At 39.4% G+C, this 18,681-nt stretch overlaps 1 protein-coding gene across 3 annotated transcripts in view; it reads left to right on the top strand.

The window, feature by feature from the left end:
• Window positions 1-829: 829 nt before the first annotated feature.
• The window catches only part of LOC131223829 (uncharacterized), a 39,980-nt gene continuing 22,128 nt past the window's right edge, over window positions 830-18,681 (top strand). For all 3 annotated transcript variants that reach the window (XM_058219347.1, XM_058219346.1, XM_058219345.1), the window contains exon 1: window positions 830-1,211. In XM_058219347.1, the coding sequence (XP_058075330.1) occupies window positions 900-1,211 (312 nt within the window). In that variant the 5' untranslated portion in view covers window positions 830-899. The remainder of the gene's footprint in view (window positions 1,212-18,681) is intronic.

Here is an 18,681-nt window from a genome sequence, read left to right as displayed (position 1 = left end):
TTCATCCATGTCCTTCTGATCTTATGAACAGGTTGGATGACAAATAAACATCGCTGTGGGCCTTAGAAAATTTTCAACGGTTGAAATCAATTGTTCCACTTTTTCCATTGGTATGGCCCACTTGAGCATTGTATATTCATCAATTTTGGGTTGAACCCATAAAATGATTTGGAAAAATGAATGTACGGCGTGGATAAACCACACGCATTTGCGGTGGGCCCAACTGAGTTTACTCAGTACGATGAGAGCGTACTGACTAACTCAGTACACAATCCGATTTCAACATGGAAGTGGATTGCGTACTGAGTAACTCAGTACGGTAAGCGTACTGAGTAAACTCCGTGGGCCCCTGTGTCATTCATGCATTATATCCACTCCTTCCATCTCTTTTAACACATAATTTTAGTGATTCATCCAAAAAATGGAGTATATCCAAACCTCAAATGGACCACACCACCAGATATTGTGTAAATTGAACATCCACCATTGAAAAATTCTTGGGGAAAAGAGAGGTTTTCGTTTAAGCTGATATTTGTGTTTTCCCTTCATCCATGTCCTTCTGATCTTATGAACAGGTTGGATGACAAATAGGCATCACTGCAGGCCTTAGATAATTTTCAACGGTTGAAATTAATAGTTTCACTTTTTCCAGTGGTATGGCCCATTTGAGCATTGTATATTCATCAATTTTGGGTTGAACCCATAAAATGATATGGAAAAACGAATGTACGGCGTGGATAAACCACATGCATTCGCGGTGGGCTCAATTGAGTTTACTCAGTACGATAACAGCGTACTGAGTAACTCAGTATACAATCCGATTTCAACATCGACGTCGGTACCGGAGGGTCACCCAAATTTCAGAAACATACCAGCATGGAGTGGACACTTGGATTGACATGACGAGTATCTCTTCTCTCTTCTCCAAATCTTCTCCCGGAGCCCTCAGAAATCTTCTCATTTCCCCAAAACTCGTTCTTCATACAAACCCTAAACGTTATCTCAAAACCCTAAAAACCTCGCCTGTCTCATCTCGGATGTCGGAAACCCGCAGCACTGTCGGATCCACTGGGGCCGCGCCCGTCGCATCATCCAACGGCGGAGATGCGGGCCGCCGGATTGGGCGCTTCGTGTTGTCTCCGTCAAGCTTTCTCCTGATCCAGAAGGGTGATATCACCAAATGGTCCGTTGATGGTGTGTCCGACGCCATCGTAAGTTTCCTAACTTCGTTCTTATTCTCTCCTTTTCATTTCAGCTCTGAGTTTTTATCCGGCTTTCTGAGTCCGATGCAAAATCTGTTATTCGAGGAGAATACGAGGGGCGGAACTTTTCCTCTTTGTGTCGATGGCTCATAGCTTGAAAATCATGCTGATCGAGCAATCATAACCATCTTACAATGGACGGTTAACAGTAAAACGATGCATGGTCCAATTCAATGGTTAGAACCAGATGATTACTATGATCTCCTCAGTGTGTTTTTTGGGTTATGCTCCATCCACAACAGGGTCATCGATTTGGATGATCTAGATTGCCATACAACTATTCAATGTGTACGGTGGATGAGTTACCACTGTTTAAAATGGTGGTGGACTGAAATAGGATTCTTAGAGTTATTTGATGTGGTTTTTCTTTAGGCTAAGCTTCTTGTAAAACCTTGAAACTACTCAAAATTCAATCTTAAAACAATTACCAAAAATCCATCGTCCTTCCAAAACAAAAATTACCAGCACCTCCTGTCAATTCATTAAATAGAAAACTTCTAAAGCGATATCGGCATGTGCTATAATATGTCCCATGTGGGAGTTGAGGCTCAACTGAATTTTCCTTTTCCCTAAAGCTAGATTGTGTAGTAATTAGGTGGACGGTGGACCATATGTGTAGGTTGTATATAGGGTGTTGTTATTTTTTTAAAAAGGATAATTGATTTAATTTTATTTATGAGCTGCTATGACAAAAGTCATTGCGGAAAGGAATACAACCCCAACATTACACCCTGAGCAAAGACATAAATTTACAAGCTTTTACATACTTTACCTTGGATACCCAATCTAACACATTACACATCTCTTTTGGACTTCCAAACTAACTCTTCCCACTTTCCTTGTTTGTTGAGGAAGCATCGCCTATTATGTTCTTCCCATATTATTGTGATGAGTGTTTTGGTTGTCGGTAAGAAAATGATATTATTGCCGATAATTTCGGTGTTGTCGCCGGTGTGGTGACACCGAAATTCACTAATGTCGTATCTCTTTCAAATGTTGTCGAAAATTCGACGATTTTTTCATTTTCCAAGATAAAATGGGTTTTCGGCGACAGACGAATTTCCGTGACAACACAAATACGTAAAAAATAAAAAATGGAAAAAAATCATTTCAATTTATTTTAAAGATTTGTGAGAGAGTGATTTTCGGTACTTGTACAAGAGGATTGGTTCATCTGAAACATAATTTGGTGGGCCAATACTAGATTGATTGACAGCTGTAGGCCGGTCTTCCATAGGTATGGAAAAGCCTCCAACTTTCTCTCTGATTTTTTTTTTCTTCGATTATATGATAGGTTTTAGAAGGAAGAGGGATTTTGGCAAATCTTTTGGGAAATTTGGTGGATTTTAAATAGGATCTGGAGGTTTTCAAATCTAGGGTTTTGGAACTCTTTACCCAAATATTGTTGGTGGCCTTTTTTTATGAGAGGATGCCAATAGTCTCGTGACAGCAAGTCATGGCTAGGGAGTGGTTTACCTTTAGTGTTCTGTGGGCTCCATCATGATGTAATCTGTTTATCTACGTCATCCATCAATTTTGTGAGATCGTTTTAGGGCATGGGCCCAAAAAATGAGTCAGATCCACATCTTAGGAGGACCACACCAAAGGAAACGCTTACCGTTAAAAACTTCTTAGGTCCCACTGTAATGTTTATTTGCCATCCAACTTCTTGATTGGGTCAAACAGACCTGGATGAAGGGAACCACAAATCTCAGCTGGATAAAAAAATTTTGTGGCCATAAGGAGTTTTTAATGGTGACTATTCAATGACCATTGTTTCCTATGGTGTGGTCCACCTGAGATTTGGATCTGCCGCTTTTTTTTTTTTTTTTTTTTTTCTGGCTCATGTCCTAAATTGATCTTTCAAAATGGATGGACGACCTACATATACAACTCATGCATTGAGGTGGGCCCCACGATTAGATCCCACCCACCTTGTTGGATCCAGGGTCATGTCTTGGTTTTTAGGAGTGCAGCTTCGCTGCGCCCCGAAATAATCTACGTGGGTGGAACCTTGATCATAAGGCCTACCTCGATGTATGCACGTCGATGAGGGAGAAACAATTTGGCTACTGTTATGTTTTTCGAGGGGGTTAATCTTGCTAGCATTGGGAATTCTAGTTCCAAAGATCTATTCCTGTGCCAAGAGTCCTCCAAAAAAACGAATATGATTTCCATCACCAAGAGAGAAGCCCATCCCAGCCTTAAACGAGAGAGCTATTAGTTAATGACCTTCCATTTACTCGAAGCTCGATAATGCAAACTTTTCTTTACCTCCCACCCTCCGGATGGATGCCATATTTGGATGCTATAATCTTGCTCCATAACTTGCCCTCTTCGCTGCCAAATCTCCATTGCAACTTCCCTAGCAAGACCATGTTCATAAACTTCAACACTCTAATACCCGCACCTCCATCAATTATTGGTTTGTATACCTTTTCCTACGTGAGTAGATGAAACTTGTGCTTTTCTTCCGCCCGTCTTCATAAGAACGCACGCCTTAACTTTTCCAACATATCCAAATTTGATTTCGGGCATTTAAACAAGGACGTGAAGTAGAGTGGGAGGTTAGATAGTGTCGCTTTGATAAGCGTAATTCACCCTCTTATCGATAGATGACAACTCTTCCAACTTGATAACTTCCTCTCAAATCTTTCAACTACTTTACCCTACAAATGTTTCACAAGTTTACCAAAACATAACGGAATACCCAAATAAGTGGATGAAAACGGCTTGATTCCACACCCGAATGCATCTGCACAACCTGATGTTTCCTCCATTGACAAGATAATGCTGATGTTTCCTCCTTTGACAAGATAATGCCTAGCATTTCACTTTTCTTGACATTCACCTTTAATCTTGAGACCTCCTCGTAACACCTTAGTATTTCCCTCAAGTTGTCCACCATTGATATTTTTGCATCACAAAATAAAATTCAATCATCCTTAATTTGCAAGCGGGATATCTGGTCCCCTCCTTATGATCCTTTGAAGCCCACAGTTAGACCCGCCTCTTGACCTTTTGCTAATATTTTGCCTAAGAGTTCCGTTACCACCACAAACCAAAAAGGTGAGAGCGGGTTCCTTGCCTTAAGCCCCTTGAAGCTTTAAAGACACCGTTCGGTGAGCCGTTAACTAGAATTGAAAAAGAGGCTGATGAGACACATTGATGCATCCACTTTATCCATTTGTTCCCACACCCTATTCTTCCAACACATATTTGAGAAATCCCAGTTGATGTGGTCATATACCTTCTTGATGTCTAGCTTGCAAGCCACTCTTTTCTTGTCTTCTTTGTGCCTTGAGTCTATGCATTCATGAGTAATAAGAGCACTATCTAAAATTTGTTTATTTGCCACTAATGCTCCTTGGTTTTTGGAGATGACGTTTGTTAAAACCATCTTGAATTAGGATGCTTGGATTTTTGCTAGGATCTCGTAGGGGCTGTCAATTAAGCCGATAGGCTTGAAATCTTTTAATGAATCTGCTTTTTCTTTCTTTGGAAGAATGGGTATAAAAGAGGCCCCCCATCCCCGCAATTAGCCGACCTTTCTTAATGTAACTCTTTTATGAAACCTGCCACGCCCCTTTAAGTACATCCCATAAACTTAATAAAATGTCATAGGATAACTGTTTGGACATGTGGCTTTATCTTTGCCCACAGAGTCTACTATGCCTTTGATTTCTTCTTCTGACATTGGCTTTTTAATGGATTCCCTTTATGAGATCGAGAATTTATCAAACAACAAATTGTCCACCCTAGGTCTTCTCCACCCGTCACTAGATAATAGCTTCATGTAGAAGTGCACAATGGCTGGGCAAATTTGGTTCTTCTTTCAATCCTTTGTCCCCCCTCCTCCTTGATGTCCAGCCCATGTATTCCACATAACATGCTTTCCGCTACAACATTTCTTTTGGTTAACACCTCATTTTTCTAGATATTCAATCTACACTTGAGTAATTTGAACTTTTGAGTCAATATAAAACCACTGTGCCTTTAATCTTGAAGGATTTCTACTATTAAAGACATCAATCAAACCTTCCACTTCCAACCACATAAGTTCAATCTAAAGGGCTTACGCCCCCAGCCATGGTATACAAAAACAGTTATGTAACGGCCATAACGGTAATTGCCATAACCGTTACGGGTTAAGGGGCTGTAACGGCCGTTACAGAAAAAACTGCCTGTAACGGCCCCATAATGGACCTGTAATGGTTCCGAAACAGGTTAAAAAAAAATAAAATGCCATAATGGCTCGTATCATAATTGTAATGGTGGTGGCCGTTACAACCACCGTTACCGTTATGGAACACCTTGCCCCCAACTTTCTTCCTCAACTTCCAATAATATAGGCCAGTGATTAGATATAGGCCTAGGGAGACCTTGCAAGTTAACACATGTATACTTTCTAACCCAATCAACAGACAAGAAAAATCTATCCATGTAACACCTCAGATGTTTTCGTTCTAGTTCATGTTTGGTATGTTGCTTTGCATGTGTATTTTCCCTTGGTGTTTTTTTTTTTTTGAGAGATAACAGAAGACTTATATTAAAATAAAAAGGATTACAAAAGAGGAAATCAACCTGCTGAGTTAGTGGATCAATCACCGATCAAAACGCAAACAAGCTACAATCCTTTAAATGAAATACAATGGAGGCCCACTCGACAATAAAGAAATGAATTCTTTTTCACCAAGTGCCCGACCGGATTGGAGAGTCTTAACTTGTTTTGTGAATAGCTAATTGTCTGTAGAGATTTGGATAGGCTTCCTTTTGTAAGATTTGCCTAGAAACATGCCTAGAACCATGTAAAACCATTAGTTTATCCAAAAGGCTAAGATCAGAAATATTTACGATTTTGCCATTAACCTAGACCCTTGATTTATAGATCACATGGTTCCCATGATCCATTCGACCTGAGATTATATCCCATGCTTATCTATTATAAATGAACCGTATATGTCAATTTTCAGCCCTTAAATCCTAGTAGCAGTGGCCCATCTAGCGAAACATACTCTAAACCCTTGATTTTGGTGTCCATCGTGAGGGAAAGCTCAACCACCATTTGTAGTCATTTATTTCCTATCTAATGAGTGTCTTAGATCTCAAGGATCACTGACTAATTGAGAGCTCTCATCATGCAAGGTTCATCCTACTCAAAATAGGAAACTAGCTTCTAAATTCAAATTAAAGAGAGAATTTCCTAATTTGAGCCTAATTTCAATGGAGTGGGCCCTTAGTTAAGTATGTTCCCACCATCCATCAAGGATGAAAACTTGAATGATGATTTATCTAACAAGACTACAAGTTTTGGTGGAAGGTGTGGACCTGATTGTGATGCCATGACAGTCCATCAAGCCTCGTTTTAAGATCCACCGTTGTGAGTTGTGGACCCCCAAACAAATTACATATTCTGACTCACATTTTCATCCCAAACTATAATAGTGGAGTTGATTTCTCAAAACACCATGGTAGAGCCCATAAGAGTTGACCGTCCAAGGCCATCCCATGCATGGGACACCCAACTCTTGCCTCCCTCATGTTATATAGATGAAACCCTCTCTCCTTATTGTTATTTCCTCAAAACCCTAGCGCAACTCTATCAACCCTACCCCCGACACGTCTCACCTTGAGAGAGAGAGAGAGAGAGAGAGAGAGAGAGAGAGAGAGAGAGAGAGAGGACCGGCCGCCAACACAAACTGTCCATTTCCTTGGACCGTCCAGCGTGTTGAACCTCTTGTGCTTGGGATCATCATCATCCTAGTTTGTTTCATAGGCCAAAGTGAGGATCCCTTCTGTCTTGTCCTCAATACTAGTTTAACCTTCATGTAGTTGCAGGTTGTTTTCAATTGTTGATTGATTGATTGTTTTGATTCAAATCCCTTATGCTAAATCCCTGATTTGTGATGAATTAATGTTGTGAATCATGTCTTGAGTGATTAATTACATGAATGGATGTGTTTGGATTAGAGATTGAACAACGTTAGGTTAGGGATTCAAACTACTTATACGTGGGTTCATGTTTAATGATCGTACGGTGTTGGAAATCACATAGTTTGCATGCTTGTGTTGATCAAATGTTGTGAATGGTGTTTCATGATTGTAATACATATGGGGAGGTGTAACTCAGCGAGTCAACTCGTTATATCAAGTTAACCCGCCGAGTCAACTCACTTCGCCCACCAAACTAGTTCGAATGAACCTCATACAACGTAGGTTGGGTTAGCTTATCTTTGAGTATGTTTGTGCTTTATTTGATAATGGTTATCGTGGTGTTTATGCGTAGTTATGTTGCTGGAAATTTTGTGGAATATGATGTTTGTGTGTAGAGTTGGGCATCGGACCGAGTTGGATCAGATTGGGTCCAACTTGACTCGGTCCGAAATTTACATGGCCTGACTCGAACTCGATCCGATCCGGGACCAAGTCCAGGTCATCTGACTCGATCCGATCCGGACCACTGCTGGCCTGATCCGATTTGAGTCCGACTCGGCCAGGGAAACCGAGTCAGATCGGATTGGGTACGGTTCGGATCGGTCCTATTTTTATTTTTTTTTGAAAAATTTTAAATAAAAATGGTGGCCCACCGCTCCAAAATAGTCCAAAATGTACAGGCTAAAATTATATATATATATATATATATATATATATATATATATATATATATATATATATATATATATATATATGAAACGTATGTACCTACCTGATGAATGGAGATGATGAGTAGGCCGGGCTGCTGAGTGGCCGGATCAAGATGGCCGGGTGCGGCGCTCGTTCGGGTAGAGACAGATGAAAGTAGTCGGATCGAGATGGCTGCTCGTTCGGGTAGAGAAAGAGAGAGGGAGAGATTTGAGCGAGGGATTTTAGGGATTTTGGGGATTTATGGTTCGGGTGCAGGTGCTGCTGGGTAGTGTTAAAAGTAAAAGAGATAAAATAAAACTATATATATATATATATATATATATATATATATATATATATATATATATATATATATATATATATATATATACTTAGGGTAAAAAGAGTAAAAATATTTAAAATATATATATACTTTATAATAGATCCGGATCGGGTCGGATCGGATCAGATTGGATTGGTCTGGATTGACCACGATTCGAACTCGATCCAATGAACGATTGGATCTGATTGATCCTACTTGAACCGCACCGATCCAGGCCTTTGGTTTGGTTTGAATCGGGTTGGATCCGCCGGATCGGGTCGATTTCCGCCCAGCTCTATTTATGTGTTTGTGAACTGGCGAATATGATTTTTTTTTTTTGGAATTGTTACAAGCTGTATATGCAATCGGTGTTTTAAATATCAACGATATTGGCCAATATATCCCACGTTATATCTTGTATCCCACCTGTGCGATACGAAACACAGAAGTATTGGGATATATCCCACATGTTCAATCCGGTGAGCATTTTTTTTTTTTAAATTTCGATCATTTTTTCTATAAATTATGTTAAATCAGTGTCAAATTGTTACAAATACATGATTTTTCATGTTTTGCATGAAAAATCATGGATTGGGAGCTTCAATTTCGAGATTTGGACGAGAAGAACCGAGTTGCAGAAAATTGAAAAAAAAATCAAAATCAAAATCAAACATGTGTAACCTAATCTAGTGATTCTTCTTTTGCTTTTGAATGTATTTCTTGTGTTTACACGTCTTCTTACATTTATAAATTATATGCATTAACTTTGAATATACTTGCATCAATTCAGTTAGACAACACATAGATTAGGACCCTAAACAAAGAAAACCTATCATGTGCACTTGTTTTTTGTAATGTTTTGATTTGTAAGTGTGTATTGATGTCTTTTTTAACAATCACTGAAATTTCATTGAAAAATTCGACTAATTTCCAATGTTTCCCCATGTTTCCAACAACAACGATATATTACGCGATATAATTGATATATCCCATGCGATAACTGATACGTATCCGTATCCCAAGGGTGCGATACGTAACGCGATACCGATATTTCAAACACTGTATGCAACTATGATATGTTTAGAGATGTTACATGATGGAATTATATGGGAATGGACTTGGTATGTTTGTATAGGCTGTGATTTCATGTGGGGCATGTGATCGGAATGCCACAACTCAAGGACCCACACATCCACGTGTGATAATATTGTTACGGTTTTGGGAGAATGCAAGTGATTTGTATTATTTTTGGTTATGGATTCATGTGCAGATAATTATGGTTTTGAGTCATGGGTAGCACTATGACTAGGTGTAACCGTTCCTTCATGTTAAGTGTCATGCGAAGGGTAATGGCCATCTTAGGGTATGGTGGACCATGAGATTTTGGAATCTGGTGGATGTGGTGGCAACTTGGATAGTATGCGCATCTTAAATCGGTTGGAGGTTAAATTGTACTAACCAAAGGATTGGACTTAATTCATGCATTCGTTGAGATCCAGGAGTTGGGTCAACCCCTCTGAGTGTTACAATGGAGAAAGTGTTGGCTATTCCGGCTCCTTTAGTTGTACGCTATCTAGTGAAAGTGTGGGGATCCTGTTGCATTAGTTGGGTTTTGTGGAGCTTGTGAGAGTGATGGGGTCACCGTCTCACTGGTGGGTTCGAAACCTCTTGTGGCTAGTGATTATGTGAAAGCGTGGAACTCCTGTTTCCGCCAAAAGTATGGGGATCCTGTTTTGGGGAAAGCGTGGGCATCCCTGTTTCATCTAGTCGGGTACCCCCATCAGAGCATGCTTATCATGCATTGTATTAAAAAGATTCTATATGGATGTTTCGGATGAATTATACACATGTTGGTTATGTGATTGTTGTGGGTTAATCTTGGAGGGACTCCCTCATTGAGTTGAACCTAGGCAACTCATTCCTCTTGTGGAAAAACTATATGCTTTGCAATTGACGATCCCATAGAAGAGCTCTAGGGAGAGGAGTACACTGGATCATGGCAACAGATGGCAGGCGATGAAGCTGAGGTGGCTCAACTATGATGTGTTTATTTTTGTTCTCCTTTAGTGGTAGTTTAGTTAAATTCAAATTGTAATAAGTCCCCTCATGGGAGGACAAATATCGAATTTTATTTTCGTGCTTGATTGGACTTTGGTGAATGGAACTTAGAATAGTTATTTAAAATGGAATGAGATTTATTTTCCTATCATTTATGCCATGATTGCTATGAAAATATGAATTATAATGATTGTAAAGAACATGCAGAGTTTTTATACCCTGACATATTCAAGTTAACACCTGGAATTTTGGGGCGTTACAATACAACCAGGACATCACTGGCTCTTTCCTCTCGTTGGTCCATGTGAACTTAGCCCCTCATATTGGTGTATCAACCATTTTGTTATGGCTCACCCACTCAGAACTCCTAATGCTCTTAATTACTCAGCTTCAGTTCGACCTCTCATGCGTAAATCTGATGACATTGAAATCGCCTCCTATGCACCATGGTAAACTAAATCTTGCACTATCAAGTTTAATTATGCCCAGAAGAGGTGCATTCGATCCGGAAGACATAGGCCGTAGACTACTGTAAACAACCATCTAAAATCTAATGATATCTCCTTGAAGGAGATTGAGATTGAGAACGATCTGATCGAGCTTTCTTCCAATTTCCATAGATTCCTATTCTAGGTCACCAATATCCCTCTTGTAGAACCTTCTGCATTCAATGCAATCTAGCCCTGGTTCTTAACTCCCCAAATTGATTCAAATAACTTCTTATCAAATGTCTTCGACTTCATTTCCTAAAGTGATAATAATTAATATTTGAACCTTGTATCATACCTCCCTAACGTGGCCTCTTTTTTCCTTGCTCCCCAGCCCTCTCACATTCCAACTAAGTACCTTCATCAGAAACTTGTTCAAGCCCTTCTTTTGACCTTCCCACCGCTAGTTTTACTATTCCAGTTGTAATTTATTAAGCACTCCGGATTCAACAACTTTCTCTAGCCTTTTGGAATCTTCTTTGCCCTCTACACCTATGCTTCTCTAAGCTTTCGGTTTCCTCCTTTCCTTGACAAACTGGATAAAAGCATGGACATTGTCATCACCTGCACCAAAAGATGGGCCAACCGACTTGCCCACATGCTCTAGCATGTCCTTGTATCATTCCATCATTTTCACTGACATCAATCGAGCATCATTAGGTCACTAAGAGCCACATGCATCTTTGGAGTATCTATATGATTTCTCCTCTTATCTCATTTAGCTCCTCCTTAGTAGCTTGTAGAGGTGTGACATTGAGTGCATCGTCAAATTTGTCGAAGTTGGTGACCTTGTTATCTAGAATGAAGATCTCAATTTCCATAGCCTTTTCTTGCGGGCATTTCTCCAAACCACACCCACGAATGGATCTTGCAGGGATCTAGCTTGAAAGGGCTTGGTTTCCTTCCATTGAACTAATGTCTTTGGCAACCCCTGAGAGATAATTGTTTGCACTAGGCAGTAAGAAGCAGCTCGAGTTTGCGACTTAAGGATCCGTTGTAGTAGAAAAGAGCTCCCCCACCTTGCTGGGCTTATTAGGTTCTAATTGATCTCTCTATTTTGAGTGTTGTGCTACATTTGAGAAAACACCATCTTCGATCACACGTGATGGGAGAGACATGAGTAGAGCTGTACACGAGTTGAGCTAACCCGAGAAACTCGCTTGAATTGACTTGGTTGAGCTCGATCCAACTCGCAAACTGGTTTGGGTCAAGCTGAGCACCTAAACATATAGCTCGAAAAAAAATCGAGTCGAGTTTGAGCTTGACCAAGCTCGAATCGACTCAACTCGAAACGAAACTCGAACTCGACTCGAACCTGACTCGCTCGAATTATATATATATATATATATATGTATATATATATGGAAAAGGTTCTATACGGTCGAGCTTATGGGAACTCCCCATGAGGTTTAATTGTGTGGGCCCCACCATGATGTATGTCGAACATCAACACCGTGCATTTGATGGGTCCCCTTTAAATTATGGGATATTTCAAAAATCAGCCTTATACGGAACTCCATTGGGCCATACCATCTAAAATCATGCGAAGACATGCCTAAAACATATAAAAGCACTTGTTGGGGCCCACCTGAAATTTGGATGTGTCTGAAACTTGGTATGACCCCTCATCCAAGTGGGACACACATAATGGATGGGCTGGATTTGTGAACCATATCTCGGTGGGCCCAAAAAATGATTATGAATATTTTAATGGAGGGTAACCCCTCTCAACTTTTGTATGTGGTGTGGCCCATCCAAGTCACGGACTGACTTGATTTTTATGCCCTAGTCCCACTATGGAATGGTGTATCTGACTGATGGGGTAGATGTTCAACATACATAATTGTGGGGCCCACACAGCTCGACCTCATGGGGAGTTCCCATGAGCTCGACCTTATAGAACCTTTTCCTATATATATATATATATATATATATATATATATATATATATATATATAAAATAAGTAAAAGGTTAAAACCCTAAATCTACCCCACACTATCCGACACCCCACTTTCCCTCTTACTCTTTCGTTTTACCCTACCTGAGCACGAGCGAGTGGTAGGCCGACAGGGACCCCACCCGACCCCACCACTCGGCGAGTCGAGTGGAGATGACTGACGAACGACCCCACCACCTCTCTCTGTAGTCTCTCTTTCTCTGATTCGTTTCTCCTTCAATCCTTTAAGCTAGGTAACATCTCTGATTTCTTTCTCCTTGTGTTGGGTCGGGTCATGGTTGGGTTGTGTCGGGTAGGGTCAGGGTTGGGTTGGGCTGGGTTGTGTCAAGGTTGGATTTGAATATAGAATTACTTGAATTTGAATCTTGATTACTTGAATTCTAAAATTACTTGAATTGGATTCTTAATTACTTGAATTTGAATTCTTGATTACTTAGAGAAATTCCAAACTTGTGTAGACTCGTAGTTGATTACTTGAATTTGATTTATGCTTAATTCAAGTATTTAACTGCAAATCATATATTAAATATATGATTTATAGTTGTATACTTTAATTAAACCCAAATCAATTAGATTTAGAACGACCCCACTTGACACTTGACACACTTGACAGATGAATTTAATAATTTACCTACCCATTTAAGAATTTATATACAATAAATTGTATTCAAATCAATTATTGGTTTGATATTCTTTATATATATGAATTCTTAAATTGTCCAAGTTGGACAATTTGATAATATATCATGTACCTAATGTTGTTTACACAATTTACATAGAGTTCGAGATTTGGTGCATCAACCCAATTTATTCTCGGAATATATGGTTTTCAATTGATTGACTACCTCCCCTCCGTGAATAACAGATAATGTTGATGACAGTCAAACAGTAGAGAATTTTTACATATATTTGGGGAATTATGGGGAGATGTTGTCTAATTTTCAACTCGCATGTAAATTGTGTGAGTAGAGTACATGGTATATTACTTAATGGGATAAAAAGTGAAATTAAATTTTAGGAGACATTAGAAAATACCTACTTACAAATCACAGATTACAATGACACCTTCCAACTTCACAATTCACATATCTTACGCGTGTTTTCTAATTTTCATATTTAAAGATGGCTAGTGAGGAAGTCCCTACTACCCCTGGTGCTGGTGCATTTGCCACATCCCCTCTAGTTGTTGATATCGAATGATATGAGAAAAACTTAAATTCAGATACTTCTAATAAAGGAAAGAAAAGATTAGCAGTTTGGGATGATTTTGAAGAGGTTGAGGTAAAAGAGGATTCAAACCTTGTTACTAAGGTTAGATGTAAGCATTGCAAGTCAACAGTCGCAAGGTATTCTAGAGGATCAACTTCACATTCTTGTAGACACAATATTAATTGTACTAAGAGCCCAAAAATCCCGTGTTCAGGCCAACAATTGCTCTCACATTTGGAGGAAGTGACTATGACATGCAAGCTGCTTTCATCACTCGTAAATTGGAAAAGACAAACTGAAAGAGTGGTTTGCAAGAATAGTTATTATTGAGGAGAAACCATTTAGATTTATAGAGAACAGAGTTTTTAGTGAATCTAACAGATACTTGAATCCCAAATTTGAAAAGTGTTCGCAGGTCATGGTGAAAAGAGAATGCATGGAGATGAATATGAATGAGAAGACAAAGATGAAAGCCATTTTGTCATCAGTCTCACATATAAGTCTTACTTCAGACTTGCGGATGGCGTCCAACTAAAGGAAGGGGTACATGTCACTAACTGCATACTGTGTGGAGGCAGATTGGAATCTACGTAAGACAATTTTAAACTTTCGTCACCTTCCTCCCATTCATACCGGTTTGGTTATTTCAGACTGTATATACAATTTTCTTCAGGAGTGAGGTATCAAAAGTATGATATCTTCTATCACGCTAGATAATGCATCTGCAAATGATGTTGTGATTTCTTTTTTTGTGGAGCCAATTCAAGACAGCAGAGAATCTTTATTTTGGGGGAAAAGTTTTCCAAGTCAGATGTTATGCTCACATTTTGAATCTGATTGTGCAAGAGGGGCTAAAAATAATTGACGAAACGATTGATAACATAAGAGAGAGCGTGGAGTATTTAAGGGGGTCACCATCAAGACTTAGTATCTAAAATGATATACTCCAACGTTTGAATGTTGGATCACAAAAAAGCATTGAAGTTAGATGCGTGCACCCGTTGGTATTCAACATATGAAATGTTGGATGCGACATTCGAGTTGAAAATTGCATTCCTTGAATTTGCGGTTTGTGATAAAGCATATGCTTGGTTACCTAATGAAGATGATTGGAGAAGAGCCAAAGATGTTCGTAGTTTTCTTTGAGTTTACTATGATTGCAAGGACTTATTTTCTTGAAATAAATATCTAATGACAAATCTGTTTCTTCCAAAGCTTTGGAAGATTAAGGATGCTCTTCAGAGAAGTGTCATAACAAGTCCAAATTATATTCAGAATATGAAACTAAGCATGCAAGTGAAATTTGAAAAGTACTGGAGCGAATGTTACTTGTTAATGGCTTTAGCTGTTGTACTTGATCCTCGCTGCAAAATGGGACTAGTTAGTTATGTTTATAAGAAGATTTATTTGTTTGACAAGGCAACAGTTGAAACGTCTAGTGTTCATGTGGCTGTTGAAGAATTGTACTCTTCTTCTGTGGGTAATTCTACCACAAGACATGACACACAACTTATGCATGGACGTTGCTGTAGTTCGTCTGTAGGTGATGACAATTTTCTCGATGAGTACTTCTCAGTCTTAAAACGAGATGAAGTGAGTCAGTAAACAAACAAGTCAGAATTAGATGTATATCTCAAGGAGCCAGTCGTGAAGTTCTCTAGTCAAGACTTTGACGTGTTAGATTGGTGGAAGACTAAAGCTCGCGAAGGAAAATACTCTACACCATCATCGTTGACTCAAAATATTTTATCAATTCCGATTACAACAGTGGCATCAGAGTCTGCATTTAACATCGGTAGTAGGGTGGTGAACAAGTATAAAACCTCTCTTGCACCTAAAACAATTGAAGCGCTCGTTTGTACACCAGATTGGTTGCGTCCAGTTTAGGGTGGTAGTTCATTTAATGAAGAGAATGATGAAGAGAACGAGGCTGAGAGTCTAGACGAGACTGCACCTTCATCCGTTTAAAGTTTAAACGTTGTTTTTAATTTTTAACACATCTTGATCTTGTTACTTGTTATAATTCATATTTTGTTCTGTAAGAGTTTAATTTATGTTATTTTTGAAGTGACTTGACATTGACATTTAAATTTTGAACGTACTATAATTTATTTCTTATAAATTATATTGGCTTCATGACCTTGCCTAAAAATGTAATTCTCTATTAACAAAAGTCTTTGTGCAGGAATGCCGTCTAATGACCCATCCACCGACATTTGGGATTACAGTACCCAAGTCTACTCCCCAACATCTGGAAGAATGAAGATTAAATGTCGTTTGTGTGGAGAAAAATTCGTGAACAAAACAAATCGGCTAAGAATACACTTATCTGGTCGGGGAGGAGATGCAAAACCATGTCCCAATGCCTCGTAGGAAGTACGAATTCTATTCCAGGCTCTCTTGGACTCAAATAAGAAAAAGCCCACCCCCTCCACACCAAATTCAATTAGCCACAAAAAATATAATAACAAGCCTATTATGATAGATGAATATTCAGAAATAGAGAGAGTGCAACGAATTAGTAAGAAAGAAAAAGAGGAAAATGCCAGATTAAAAGCTTTGGAAGAAGAACAATTGGAACTTACTATGAAGATAAATATGAAGAGGCAGAGGCATCTGGATATCGATGCCCTCTAAGACAACATAACGCCGAGGCAGGGCCAAACATGGAAACTAAGAAGAGCCATAAAACATCAAAGTTTCTCTCTAGGCTCTCCTCATTCTATAAGATGTTGGCTCATAAAGAAGGATTGAAAAAGTTAGCTAAATGTATACAGGAACATGATGGTGAAGTTTCACCACCTTTTGATTCAGAAGAAGTAAACAATTACCTAGGAGAAGATAACACCTCTGGATCTGCAAACATATTTTCTATCGTATATGAAACTAAAAACGCATCAAGTGGATGGGATGACGAAAGCGATGCTTATGGATCAGGTTCAGATGAAGGCGATAACTCTCTTATCTGCTTGCTGGGAAGGCGTTTCGCATATTGCAATTGTAAGTCTTTCCTTCTCTCTCTATCTGCCATAAATAAAGATCTGTTCTCTTCCAAAGTACCGAGATCGTGAATTTATTCTAAGAACTTGTCAAACTCTACATCTCTTATCCCACGAGTTTCCTTCTTCCAGATATTTAAATTGTTTTTCAGGAGTTTCGGTTTTCTGGTAAGTTTAAACCCCACATATCCTTCCACAAAAAAAGAATTCCACCAATCAGAAATCAACTGTTTGAATTCCTCTACTTCGAGCCAAGCCACCTCAAATCTGAAGGGTTTCGATCCCCAGTTCTCAATAGGAACAACCAAAGTAATCAGGCAATGGTCCGACACTATTCTTGGCAATGTTCGTTGAGAGACAAAGGGGAACTTTTGAATCCATTCTGCGGACACAAAAAATCTGTCAAGCCTAGAAAGAACCGTCAATTGTTGTTCGTTGGTTCAGGTGAATTTAGCCCCTTCGAGAGGAAGATTCACCAAGTCATGCCGGTCCACCCAAGCATCGAAGTTCAACATACTACGGGTTAGGCGACCACTTGAAGATTTCTCATGACTAAACTTGACGACATTGAAGTCCCCGTTGACGCACCAAGGTTCAGACCATCTCTATCTGACAATGTTGAGTTCTTCCCATAAGGATTCACGTAATCTGTAGGAACAAGGCCCATAAACTGTTGTAAATACCCATTGGAAATCGGAAGAAATCTCCCATAATAAAATAGAAACAAAGAACTCCCTAGAGAAAGAGTCCACCATATTCCAAATGTTGGTGTTCCAAGCTACTAAAATACCTCTAGCAGTGCCATTTGCAAGCAAGATTGCCCATTCCTTGTTTTTAGACCCCCAGACAGAGTCAAGTAGACCTCCGTCCACGTCTTGAAGCTTGGTTTCCTGAAAGGGGGGAGGAAAATAGCTTGATTAATGGGTTCAAAGTACCTAATGACTCTATATCCTTCACCCATCTCTAGTATGCAGACAATACTCTCCTCTTTTGCGATGCCGATTTAATTTTAGTTGACAATTTGCGGAAAATCATCATCTGCTTCGAGGCGGTTTCGGGTCTTAAGATGAATCTGGCCAAATCAGAAATGTTAGGTATACATGTCACTATCGACACGTTATTTCAGCTCGCATGCTCCTTCAAGTGTAAAACAGGGGACTTCCTAACAACCTATTTGGGCCTTCCGCTTTGTATTGGCAAGCCTCCCACGCATATTTGGGACAAGGTGTTGTAAAGAATTGATGGGAAACTAAAAAGTTGGCAGTCTCGGTTTTTATCATACGGAGGTTGCCTATTGCTCATAAAGACAACTTTAACTAATATGCGATGTTTAAATGCCTGAAATTGATATTGCAGAAGCTAGAAAAGATAAAGGAATTTCTTTTGGAGAGGTAATATGGAGGGTCACAAGATCCATCTTCTTAAATGGGAGGAGGTTTTTAGACCGATTAATCAGGGGGGTGCGGGTATCAAATCTTTGGAGTTAATGAACATGGCTCTTCTCGGTAAATGGATATGGAGCTTTAGTACTAAATTAGGAAGGATGTGGAGGAAGCTCATCGCAAGTAAGTACGTCACTCAATTTGGTGGATGGTTTGTCAAAAGATCCTCTTTGTATAGAGCCTCTTAAGTCTGGAAAGCGATTGCGGCTTCTGAGCCTCTAGTCCAACAAGGGATTGTGTACTCTCTTGGAAATGGTCGTCAGATTAGATTTTGGGTGGATATTTGGTGTGGAGATGCGTCCCTCCAAGATAAGTTCCC

The sequence above is a fragment of the Magnolia sinica genome, chromosome 13 (genome assembly GCF_029962835.1).
Source record: "Magnolia sinica isolate HGM2019 chromosome 13, MsV1, whole genome shotgun sequence".
NCBI lineage: Eukaryota > Viridiplantae > Streptophyta > Magnoliopsida > Magnoliales > Magnoliaceae > Magnolia > Magnolia sinica.
The sequence above is the reverse complement of the archived record's forward strand: the minus strand, read 5'-3'. Positions and strand labels throughout refer to the sequence as shown.